Genomic DNA, 12,020 nt, shown 5'->3' on the forward strand with positions numbered 1-12,020 from the left:
GTTATGATTTTCTAATTTCATGTGTGGTGGTCAGAGCATTTGGTCTGTGTATTTCCTGCTTTTTAAAAAAATTCATTGAAGCTTTTCTTTATGATGTGATCTACTTTGTTTTTGAAAAGATTTTATTTATTTGAGAGAGACAGAGTGCAAGCAGGGGAAGGAGCAGAGGGGAGGGAGAAGGACAAGCAGACTCTGCACTGAGCAAGGAGCCTGATGGAGAACTTGATCCCAGGAGCCTGAGATCACGACCTGAGCTGAAACCAAGAGATGGACACTTAACCACCTGAGCCATTCAGGTACCCCATGATCTAGTTTTTGATTGGTTTTTGTAAAGATTTCATGCAAGCTTGAAAATAATATGAACTCTTTTTTCAACAGCTTTTAAAAATAGTAACATAAAATAAAACATATTTTATAAATAAAAGAGATAGAACCTATTCAGAATTGGAAAGTAACATCAATAATCCTCCCAGAAGCAGCAGTGTTGTTAATATTTTAAGTATTTATTTCTAGATTTCCTTTTTACCTTACAAAATTACTATTCATCTGTCTGTCTATTTATTTATCTATCTATCATCTTCTGCTTTTGGTACTGGAGTTTAACAATAATTCAGATGCAATTTCTCACACTAAATATCATCATAGGCATCATTTTAAAAAGCATATTAGATATTCCATTGCATATATATATATATCATAATTTACTTAATCAGGTCCCTGATGTCAGACATTTCAATTTGATTCTGATTTTTACAGAGATAAATAATGTTTTGTACTTCGAATGTTAAGGTAATAGGCAGGAAAAATAGTATAGTCACTCGTTTCTGCTAACTCTTAAAAATGCAATTAAAGGTATATTTTCGGGTGCCTGGGTAGCTCAGTTGGTTAAGCCGCTGCCTTTGGCTCAGGTCATGATAACAGGGTCGTGGGATCGAGTCCCGCATCGGGCTCCTTGCTCAGTGGGGAGCCTGCTTCTCTCTCTGCCTCTGCCTGCCTCTCTGCCTGCTTGTGCTCTCTCTCTCTCTCTCTCTCTCTCTCTCTGTCTCTGATAAATAAATAAATAAAATAAAATCTTTAAAAAAAAGGAATATTTTCAAAAGTTGCAACTCAATTGGAAAAATAAAGGAAATTCATCATGTTCTATGAAGAATCCCTGAGAAAAGGAGAGTGGATGGAACCTCCTTTAATTTCCTCTAAAAAGGAAATTCACCTCAAAAGGTGAGTAGAAGGGGTGCCTGGGTGGCTCAGTGGGTTAAAGCCTCTGCCTTCGGCTCGGGTCATGGTCCCAGAGTCCTGGGATCGAGCCCCGCATCGGGCTCTCTGCTCGTCAGGGAGCCTGCTTCCTCCTCTCTCTCTCTCTCTAACTGCCTTTCTGCCTACTTGTGATCTCTATCTGTCAAATAAATAAATAAAATCTTAAAAAAAAAAAAAGTGAGTAGAAGAGTAGTGCTAGCAGCAGATGAGAGTGATTCAAAGAATGGGCCATGTTTGGGGAGATCGAACTAGGAGCAGGGAGGGTCCTGTCACCTAAGAAGGTGACTGGTCCGGCGCTACAGCAGGAGCAGCCAGGTGTGTCTGTACGCAGGTAGAGAGAGAGAGGCAAGCAGAGGGAGAAGCAGGCTCCCCGCTGAGCAAGGAGCCCAAAGCGGGACTCAATCCTGGGACCCTGGGATCATGACCTTAGCTGAAGGCAGATGCTTAACCGACTGAGCCACCCAGGTGTCCCAACAATCACAAACATAACTGACTTTCAAACTGACTTTTTCGTTTAATTTAACTTCCGAAACATAGAAAGCAAAATCAGATATAACCAAATAGAGAAACGGACAAACCCACAATCATACTGGGCAACTCCAATGCTCTACTTTCTGAAACTGAAAATAAAGTAGGCAAAAACTTAAAAAATAGAAAATTTGAATGATTCAGCCTGATCTATGTTTCACACATTCATTTTGTACCTGCAAAAGAGAAACAATGTAGTCTTTTAAAATTTATTTTTACTTTTTTATTGTTCTTAATTTGAATTCCAGTAAAGTTTCCATATAGTGTGATATTAGTTTTAGGTGTGCAATATAGCAATTCGACACTTCAATACAACAGCCAGTGCTCATCACGTATCTCACCCATCCCCCACTCCCTCCCCTCTGTAACCACCAGTTTGTTCTCTATAGTTAAGAGTCTGTTTCTTGGTTTGTGTCTCTCTTTCTTTCCCCCCTTTGCTCATTTGTTTTGTTTCTTAAATTCCACATATGAGTGAAAGTATATGGTATTTGTTTCTCTGAGTTATTTCACTTAGCATTGTACTCTCTAGATCCATCCATGTTGTTGCAATGGCAAGATTTCATACTTTTTTTTTTTAAAGATTATATTGATTTATTTGAGATAGAGAGAGCGCACACAGTGGGGGTGAGGCAGAGGAAGAGGAAGAAACAAACTCCCTGCTGAGCGGGGAGCCCAATGCGGGCCTCTATCCCAGGACCCTAAGATCATGACCTGAGCCCCAGTCAGAGGCTTAACCAACTGAGCCACCCAGGCACCCCAAGAGTTCATTCTTTTTTAATGGGTGAGCAATGTTCCATGTATATATGTGCTATATCTTCTTTATCCATTCATCTACTGATGGATGCTTGGGCTGCTTCCATAATTTGGCGATTGTTGATAGTGCTGCTTATAAACATAGGAGGGCATATAGCCCTTTGAATTAGTGCTTTTGTATTCTTTTGGCAAATACCCAGTAGTGGAACTACTGGATCATAAGGTAGATCTGTTTTTGACTTTGTGTGGAAATTCCATACTGCCCCAGTGGCTGCACCAGTTTGCATTCCCACCAACAGTGCAAGATGGTTCCTTTTTCTCCACATCTTCTTCAACACTTACTGGTTATTGTGAAACAACATATTCTTTTAAGCATACTTAGAACCTCAAAAAACTGTGTAAACAGGCTCAAAGGAAATTTGAAGAATTCCTTTTTCCAACAAGTTGATAAATTACAACTTTTCCATTGATTATAATGCAGTAAAATTAGAGAACGGTTATGAAAGAGAAGTAAACATCATTTTTTACATCAACTAAATAACTTCGGGAAAGGAGGATATAGGTGTAAGTGATGAACTATTTCGAACAAAATTCACGTTGTATGGCCAAAGCAGTGTTCATCATTCTTAAGGTTTGCTTTTTTTTTTTTTTGAAGATTTTATTTATTTGTCAGAGAGAGAGAGGCTGCAAGCAGGCAGAGTGGCAGGCAGAGGCAGAGGGAGAAGCAGGCTCCCTGCCAAGCAAGGAGCCCGATGTGGGACTCAGTCCCAGGACGCTGGGATCATGACCCGAGCTGAAGGCAGCCACTTAACTGACTGAGCCACCCAGGCATCCCTTAAGGTTTTCTTTATATATTAGTGTTAACTTCTAAAAAATTTAACGTGCTTTTTTTTTTCCTATGTAAGATATTTTCATTGCTCAAAAGTTGAAACTATATAAAAATGTAAACCTAGGAGCATATCACTTTCATTCCTAGCCTCTCTGCCTTGCCTCTCACTGAAACTCATCCCCATAGGTAACTTTAAAAAATAATTTTTGGTTTATTTTTTTGTATGAGGGATATATCATATATTTTCTTTTTCAATTCCCGTTTATGCAAAAGTTGCCTCCTATATTAGACATCTTCCTGTTAACTAAGATGATGGATTTTGTGTTCAGAAATCCATTGATCTCTGGGGTGCCTGGGTGGCTCAGTCAGTTAAGCATCCAACTCTTGATTTGAGCTTAGGGTCATGAGATCGAGCTCCATGTTGGGCTCCACGCTGGGCATGAGCCTCCTTAGGATTCTTTCTCTCTCCCTCTCCCTCTGCCCCTCCCCACCTCTCTAAAAAGTTAAAACAAACAAACAAATAAAAAAAGGAAATCCATTGATTTTATTATTATTTTATTTTATTTTATTTTTTTTTTAAATTTTATTTATTTATTTGACAGACAGAGATCACAAGTAGGCAGAGAGGCAGGCAGAGAGAGGAGGAAGCAGGCTCCCTGCTGAGCAGAGAGCCCGATGCGGGGCTCGATCCCAGGACGCTGGGATCATGACCTGAGCCGAAGGCAGTGGCTTAACCCACTGAGCCACCCAGGTGCCCCCGATTTTATTATTATTTTAAAATCAGAAATGGGTATTGAATTTTTTTCAGCTTCTGGGGCAATGGTCATTTTTTTCCTCTTAGGAAATATTAGTATCATTACTATTTTAAATTATTACATATGACAGTGTATCTCAAGTTGGTTAATTTTCCATCCTCATTTATCAGCAATTGTAAACATTTAAAACATTCCTTATAGTTAGATATATCTGTATAGGTATAAACACATTTAGTGTCTCTTTGATGCTTTTTTTTAAAAGATTTTATTTATTTATTTGACAGAGATCACAAGTAGGCAGAGAGAGACTAGACAGCAGGCTCCCTGCTGAGCAGAGAGCCCAACTCGGGGCTCGATCCCAGGACCCCGGGATCATGACCTGAGCCGAAGGCAGAGGCTTTAACCCACTGAGCCACCCAGGTGCCCCTCTTTGATATTTCTTATGTAACATACTTCAGAAACTTTGGAATATACTAAATGAAGACTAACATGTTTTCTAAACTGACTTTCAAAGAATAGCCTCTCCATGAATGTATTTGCTTCTTCCATTCTTTGAACTGTTATGTTTAAGCTTGAAATTTTGGCTTTCAAGAAAATCTGCTTCCTTACCATTGCATTTCCATAGTTAAGAGATACTCAGACACCAAGTAAAAGAGTTTAAAGTAGTCCTTCCTCTTACACTTTCACCTTCACGTAGTGATGTTCCTATTTAGGACTCCAGGGTAAAGCAGAAAATGAAAGACCATTTGTGGTGCTGTTTGGGGGACGATAGGTAGTGACTGTAGTGAAATCCAGCTTATTCATCTCTCCAGGCCTCCAAGCATGTGAAGGTCGTTTGAGTCAAAGATGTATCTTGTTCCTGGCATTTAATTTTTCATTATTCTCAAAGACTGAACATGTAGAATTTAGTAGCCGTAAGTTCAAAAATGAGCCACTTATGCAACAAATCCAAGCCTGCAGGTGTGTTTCCATACCTAATGACATAAAACAGTTTCCAGATCTTTCATTACTCTCCCATTCACCAACCCTCTCTCATTCTGCTGTAACCTTATTCGCTAGTAAGAATTTTTTCACCATATTCATGTAAACACTAGAGAATAATACAAAGTAACAGTGCAGTATGCTCCACACAAGTGTTTCCTCTCTTCTTTCAGTTTACTTTTTCTTTTTTTAAATTAAATTAAAAAAAATTTTCATTGCATTTTTTTATTGATCACAAGAAAACATTGAATAGCTTTTTCTGATGCATAGAAGTACACAATTAAAAGCTAAACAAACAAACCAACAAACCAACCAACCAACCCAGCGATGCCTGGCTGTCTCAGTCAGAAGAGCATGTGACTCTTGATCTTGAGGTTGTGGGTTCAAACCCGACACTTGGTGTAGAAGTTACTTAAAAGTAGAATCTTTCCCCCCCCAAATTTATTTTTTATTATTCACTGTTTTTTCTCTGTCTCCTTTGACCTCAAAGTTCTCTATCTGCTTGTCCAGAAACTTCTCTAGCAGCCTCTTCTATGTGCAGGAGTTGGTCTGTACAAGTACCACACTGCAGAGAGCAGCTGCTGCGCTGATCTTCTTTATGGGTATGGATATATTGTGCTGGTTATGTTTTGTGTGCCCTGAAAGGCTTATGTGATGTGTTCAACACAGAGTTTGGAGGAGTTTCCCCTTTCTCTTAAAAGTCCTTTCAGAGCAGGGGTGCCTGGGTGGTGCAGCCAGTTAAGTGACTGGCTCTTTTTTTTTTTTTTTTTTAAGATTTTATCTATTTGTTAGAGAGAGAGAGAGAGAGAAGGAGCGGGGTAGGAGAGAGGCAGGGAGAGAAGCAGGCTCCCTGCTGAGCAGGGAGCTGGGTGGGGTGGGTGAGGAGTGTAGGGGGTGGTGTCCTGGGATTATGACCTGAGCAGTCACTTAACTGACTGAGCCCCCCAGGTGCTCTGGAACTGACTCTTGATCTCAGCTCAGCTCTTGATCTCATGAGTCTGAGCCCTGCACTGGGCTCCAGCTGGGCGCGGAGCCTACTTAAAAAAAAAAAAAAAAAAAAAAAAAAAGATCTTTCAAAGCAGTGATTTCAGAATGGATATGTGTCTACTTCCACTTTTACAAAACATTTTGGAGGAAATCTGGGAGAAATCATGATTAGATTAGTAGAAGTGGGAGATACTGAAAATTACCTAACCCTGCATTTGGCATGTAAGGCAATCCAGCACAGAGCGGTCGAGTGACTTGCTTAATAACACACAGGAAAAAGAAACACATGGAAGAAGGATAAAGGAAAAGCCTACATGAAGTGTACTGCTCCAGATTAATGGCCAGGAATAAAACTCAGATCTTATTTTCAATTCATGGCTATTTTGACCACAGAGGAAAACTGGTCAGCCTAAATTGGAAGCTCAAGGAATCAGAGAAAATTTTATCTTCATACCTCACTGTCCAGCTCATTGTAAAAAATAAATACATAAATAAAGGCCATCTGTCATTATAGATGTTATTACTTGATTCCTCTTCCCAAGGCCTAACCGCTACATCTTGGCTTCTCTCTCACCCATCATTTGCCATTTCTGAGTATTGATTGCCCAATGTTCTGTGGCCCTTTTCTGCTCCCTTTAGACCAAATTAAGTCTTTTATTGTTATTTTGTATTAATTCATTGGCAGAATGTTTTCCCCACATTTTTATAAGAGCTTTGGCTCTGAAAGAAGTATTTATTATACATGTAATTTAGCCCCAAAGGAAACCAGAAAAAAAGTAAACTGGAACAAGAAATTAATTTTCAATTTATAAGGATATTAACAGATGAAGTGTGGTTAAAAAAAATTTCCTGAAGTAAAATAACCACACTGCCATCAGTTCTTGCCATTAATGTGGTTTGTCATAATACCAAATTAAATCCATTTTTTTTAAAAATGTTCTGTGCTCTTTTAAACAAGTATTTTTCCATATTTTAAGCTGAAGGAAAAAGTCCATTCAAGGTAATCAATATTAGAGTACTTACTATTTGTCAGGCACTGTGGTGGGCCCTGAAAAGGACACCAAAATGAATAAGTTCTTGCCTTTGCTAGCAGGGTGTGGGCCTTCCTTGTCTTTCAAAAAGTCTTTGCACAGAAAAAAGTCTTTGAGGGAATCATATAAATTCCTATTCTCTTGCCCCTTCATCACCAGCAGGTCATATGAGTCATTTGACACCCTCAAAATAATGAGATGTCTGTCCTCATGGAATCTGTACTCTAGGGGGTGTGTGTGTGGGGGGCAGACAATCAGCAAGTAAGTAAAATTTGTGTTTTAGAGGAAAATAAAGCAGGGGGGAGCATAAGGAGTTCTTGGCATGGTGATGTAATTTCAAAGAGGGTCTTTGAAGGGAGGGTCTCAGAAGGGGAAGTGAAGTAAGGAGCTGGGTGAAATGAAGGTGTTAGACAAGATGAGATATGTGTGGTGGAGAATTCCAAGCATAGGGAACAGCCAGTGCCAAGGCCTTCAGTTGGGAGTGTGCCTGGCCTGTTCAAAGATGACCAGTATGTCTACAACTGGCCAATTAGGGAGAAAGCAGTAGGAGAAAATTTAGAGAGCTAAGAAGTCAAGAGTGGGTTTTCCTTAAGGATTTTGTTGAGCAGAGGAGTAACATGATCTAATTCACAGTTTAGGTGGATCATGACCAAAGCTGATCCTGGCCAGAAGCGGGTACCCAAGAAGCTACCACAATATCAGGAGGTATTGCATGGAGAGAGAGAGAGATGGTTGTGGTTGAGGGCATGGGGAAAAATGGTCGAGCATTTATTTTGTTGGTGGAGCCATCAGGATTTGCTGAAGGACCAAATGTGTGATGGGAGGGAAGGAAGGAGGCCAAGTTGCCACCAGCTTTCTATAGAGTAGCGGCACTCTCAGTATCACCTTTGAAAAAGGTGGAGATTTTATGTTTTCAGCTAGGCAATTTAATCAGCCTCTCCAGGATAGCGGCCCTGGAAACAATACATTTTAAATGTTTCTCGGGGCGCCGGGTTGGCTCAGCCGGATTTCCACTCAGGTCATGCTTTTAGGGTGTGAGATCAAGCCCCGGGTCGGGCTCTGCACTCAGTCGGCTTGAGATTCTTTCTCCCACTCCCTCTGCCCTCCCTCCCACCCCCTCTCAAAAAAACAAACAAACAAACAAACCCAAACAAACAAAAACACACACACACACACACAAAAAACAAAAAACGTTGGGGCGCCTGGGTGGCTCAGTTCTTAAACACCTGCCTTCTGTTCAGGTCATGATCCCAGGACACTGGGATCGAGCCCGGCATCGGGCTCCCTGCTTAGCGGGAAGCCTGATTCTTCCTCTCCTGCTCCTTCTGCTTGTGTTCCCCTCTCTCTATGTCTCTCTTTGTCAAATAAATAAATCTCAAAAAAAATGTTTCTCTATGATTCTTCTGCAACCAATCTGACTTGAGCTAATGAAACCTGCTGGCTCACAGCTCACTTGAGTTAAATGAAAGAGGCTGCACCTTCTGGGTACCATTTAGGAACACAGCAATGTGCAAAGTACGTGGGTAGATGGGGTCCTGAATGGAGGGATTAATCCTAATCCCACTCTGATTCCTCTCGGAGAACACAGGAATTTGTAAGATAACTGAAGTGGGTCTAGCTAACCATGGAAGACTTCCTCTTCCGGGAAGAGGATTTGATGAAGGCTTTCTCAGGCCTTTATCAGCAGAGAAGGGTGAGATGAATGGAAAAGAGGATGCGGCGTGACTGAGGAGGTGACAAAAGGCTCACGCCAGTCCTCTGGTTGACTGCCTCTTTCGTTGGGACAAGTTGGGCTGTAGCAATCTGGCCGGACCGCAGGTATATCTCCGCCGAGGCCACGCCCCCTCCAGGCAAGAACGCGCCCACTTTCACGTCAGCCGCAGCAGCTTGGTTTCCGGAAGGTCCTGATTTTAGAGAGGACCAAACCGGATGAAGGTCGCGCGCCCTCTTCCGCTAATACCCGGCTTAAAAGTGCGGTAGGCAGGCTTCGTTCCTTTGCGCAGGCGCGGTGTGCGGTCCACGCGCGGGGCTATGCCGGCCGGGCACGTCTCCCGGGTCCGGGCCTTGTATCGGCGCATCTTGCTGTTGCACCGGGCTCTGCCCCCAGACCTCAAAGCCCTTGGCGACCAATATGTGAAGGACGAATTTAGGAGACATAAGGCCGTTGGTTCTGACGAGGCCCAGCGTTTCTTGCAGGAATGGGAGGCAAGTGAATGCCAACTTTTCTTCGTTCCAGACCCTAAGAGGTGCCCCTGTTTGTCCTTGTGAGAGACAGCCCGTCCCTGCTGGTTTACCCGGGCGCCGCGCAGGATCCAGCAGCGGCAGCCTGTTCCGTTTGAATTAAACAGCGCAAAGCTGTTCAAACAGTACTTCCCAAAGTTACATCCCGAGCCAGTCTTTCTCCACGGGTTTCTGGCTGCAGCTGATCCCGTTACCTCGGCGTCTCCAATACAGTTCCTCCTTTTAAGCTCCTGCGCGTGCCAGGCACCGGGAGGGTGAGAATGGCAGCTTACGAAACTGAATAAATCACGTCAAGTAGCTTTTTGCCCCTCCAGTACCTTGCACATAGCAAGCTCCTGTTAATAAGTTCATGGTTTTCTCATTATCTAGTTTTCAGATTTACGGGATTGTTTCCATAATTACTATTTTTTAAAATTTCCGTGCTCTTTCTTGGGTCTTCATGTTCTCAGTTGACTGAGACCGGTATCGGATACGACCATAAGCTGTGGAGGAGAAAAATGCTCAGAGTTAAGTTAGGCGAAAGTTGATTTCTCCGGAGTCTCACATTGCGTTGCTTTGTTACATTGCCCTGTCTCCTTGCCCTAAATCTTAGACACCTGCATTAGAGATTAACTCTTTGGCTTCCCCCCACCCCCTTTTTGAGTGAGGGGGAAAAAGAGTATTTCGTGGGGTTGTGGGCCTAGCAGCATTGCTCTTAGATATGATTTGCAAATACCAAGAAATGAATGGAATTGGAAATTAGAACGACATCTCAGGTATTTGAAAGCAGGAAGCAGTGTCGGTAAAAGAACAGGTAAGCGATTATTGGAAAGCCCCCAAAATTGGTGGCTAGACTTTTTTTTTTTTTAATTATAAAGTTTTTGGTTAGGGTGAACACAGACCTTTTTCACTGTATCTTAGATTCTCGATTGTAGCTTGCAAGAGGGTTATTTAGGACAATCTTGAAATTTAGAACTTTAAAATCATGTGTGTGAGCAGTAATTAGCCTGTATGGAGCCAGGGGAAGTTGAATCTTAAATGCAAATTGCTTTCTTTTAATATGGTTACTTGGTCTTAGAGCAAGAAGAACTGGATTCAAGTTCACATTCTGGAATTTGTTAAATGTCATTATCACTTAATTTTTCCTAGTCTTCTTATTTGTGAAATAATAAGTATTTATGCACCTCTAAATTAGTGTATGTAAATTCATTTAAAAGCACTTTGTAAATTGCTAATTGCAGTGAGTCTGTAAGAAATTAAGAGTGTTTAAGTGACATCTTTTAAGCCAGGTCAGTTTGTGGCAGGACAGGAAGGAGAGGCTAGCTTTGTCTGAGAAGAAATAAGGGCACTTTGAGAGTTCTAAAGTATAAGAACTTGGAAGCTTTTTAGCAAAAGAGTAGAAACTCAGAATAAATTGATAATAGGCTGGAGGAGAGAGTATGGGTGAATGTGTTGATTGACTGAGGTTTGGTATCAGGAATTCAGCTTTTTTTTTTAATTTAATAATTTTATGCTTACAGAAGAATTACAGAGACAGTACTGAGTTTTCCTCCATACATCCTACATCCACCTTCCCTGTATATAAACATGTATGTAACCATGGTGCAGTTATCAAAAATAAGAAATTGACATAAGAAATTAACATTGCTGCAGTGATGGTAACTATAGGCTTTATTCATATTTTGCCAGTATATCCAGTAATGTTCGTATTCTGTTGCAGGATCCAATCCAGGATCCCACACTGCAATTAGTTATCCTGTCTCCTTAGTTTTCTCTAGTCTGACAGTTCTTCAATCTTTTCTTATCTTTCATGTGTTTGACACTTTTTGACTATCTCTCAATTTGGATTTGTCTGTTTTTTTTTTGTTGTTGTTGTTGTTGTTGTTCTCATGATTAGATTGATGTTGTGCATTAGTGGGAGGGATAACAAGGGTGAGGAGTTTTTCTCAACATACCATATCAGAGGGCACATGTTATCAATACAACTTACTACTTGTGATGTCAACTGTGATCACTTGGTTAAGTTTCTCCACTGTAAAGTGACTGTTTTCCTTTTTGAAATTAATATGCATTTTGGGGAGAAACTCTCAAACTGTACAAATATTCTGTTTCTCTGATTTTGCCAACTAGTTTAGCATCATTGATGGATCTTGCCATTGTGTTCTCTTGGTGATTTTCTATTTCTCTCATTCCTTTTGAACTTACTTATTGGAAAGTTTCAGTAGGTAAGCCGTGTCCCTTCTCCCCTATTATTGATCTAACATTTACACTTATTTTTTGGAATGAAGAAAAGTGTATTCCGTGGGGGTAGGGCTCTGTAGTTAATGAGTTAACAGCTGGGTAAAGTTCAGTTTAAACCTAGTAATCTAACTGTTTGGATAGAGTATTAATTCTCACAGTTGTAAGGCAGCTCAGTCTAAGCCTGGGAGTTGGAAGGGGGTGATGTGGGCTCTGCCAAGAGAGCTAGTTTCTCTTTTTTTCAAGAGTGAAGGATAAAGAAGATTCTAATGACTTGGAGGGGAGAAAATATTGGCTAGGGCAGGGATACTGGAAAGTGATATCCTTCAGTCTTCTGGGCTTTTCCCTCCTATGAGTTCTTCAAAACATCTAATTATGATTATGTTATACCTGTTGTGACTAGTTATGGCCTGGATTTCTGTTGTTTTGGTTAATGATGATTAC

General features: G+C 41.0%; 1 protein-coding gene across 2 annotated transcripts in view; it reads left to right on the forward strand.

Annotated features, from left to right (window-relative positions):
- The first annotated feature begins 9,091 nt into the window (after positions 1–9,091).
- SDHAF3 (succinate dehydrogenase complex assembly factor 3) overlaps positions 9,092–12,020 on the forward strand; it is a 65,170-nt gene continuing 62,241 nt past the window's right edge. For both annotated transcript variants that reach the window (XR_013967660.1, XM_080818708.1), the window contains exon 1: positions 9,092–9,323. Coding sequence is in view for 1 of the 2 variants with exons in the window: in XM_080818708.1 (XP_080674834.1) it covers positions 9,150–9,323 (174 nt within the window). In the remaining variant the exon portion in view is untranslated. The remainder of the gene's footprint in view (positions 9,324–12,020) is intronic.

The sequence above is a fragment of the Martes martes genome (assembly GCF_963455335.1).
Source record: "Martes martes genome assembly, chromosome: 11".
Lineage (NCBI taxonomy): Eukaryota > Metazoa > Chordata > Mammalia > Carnivora > Mustelidae > Martes > Martes martes.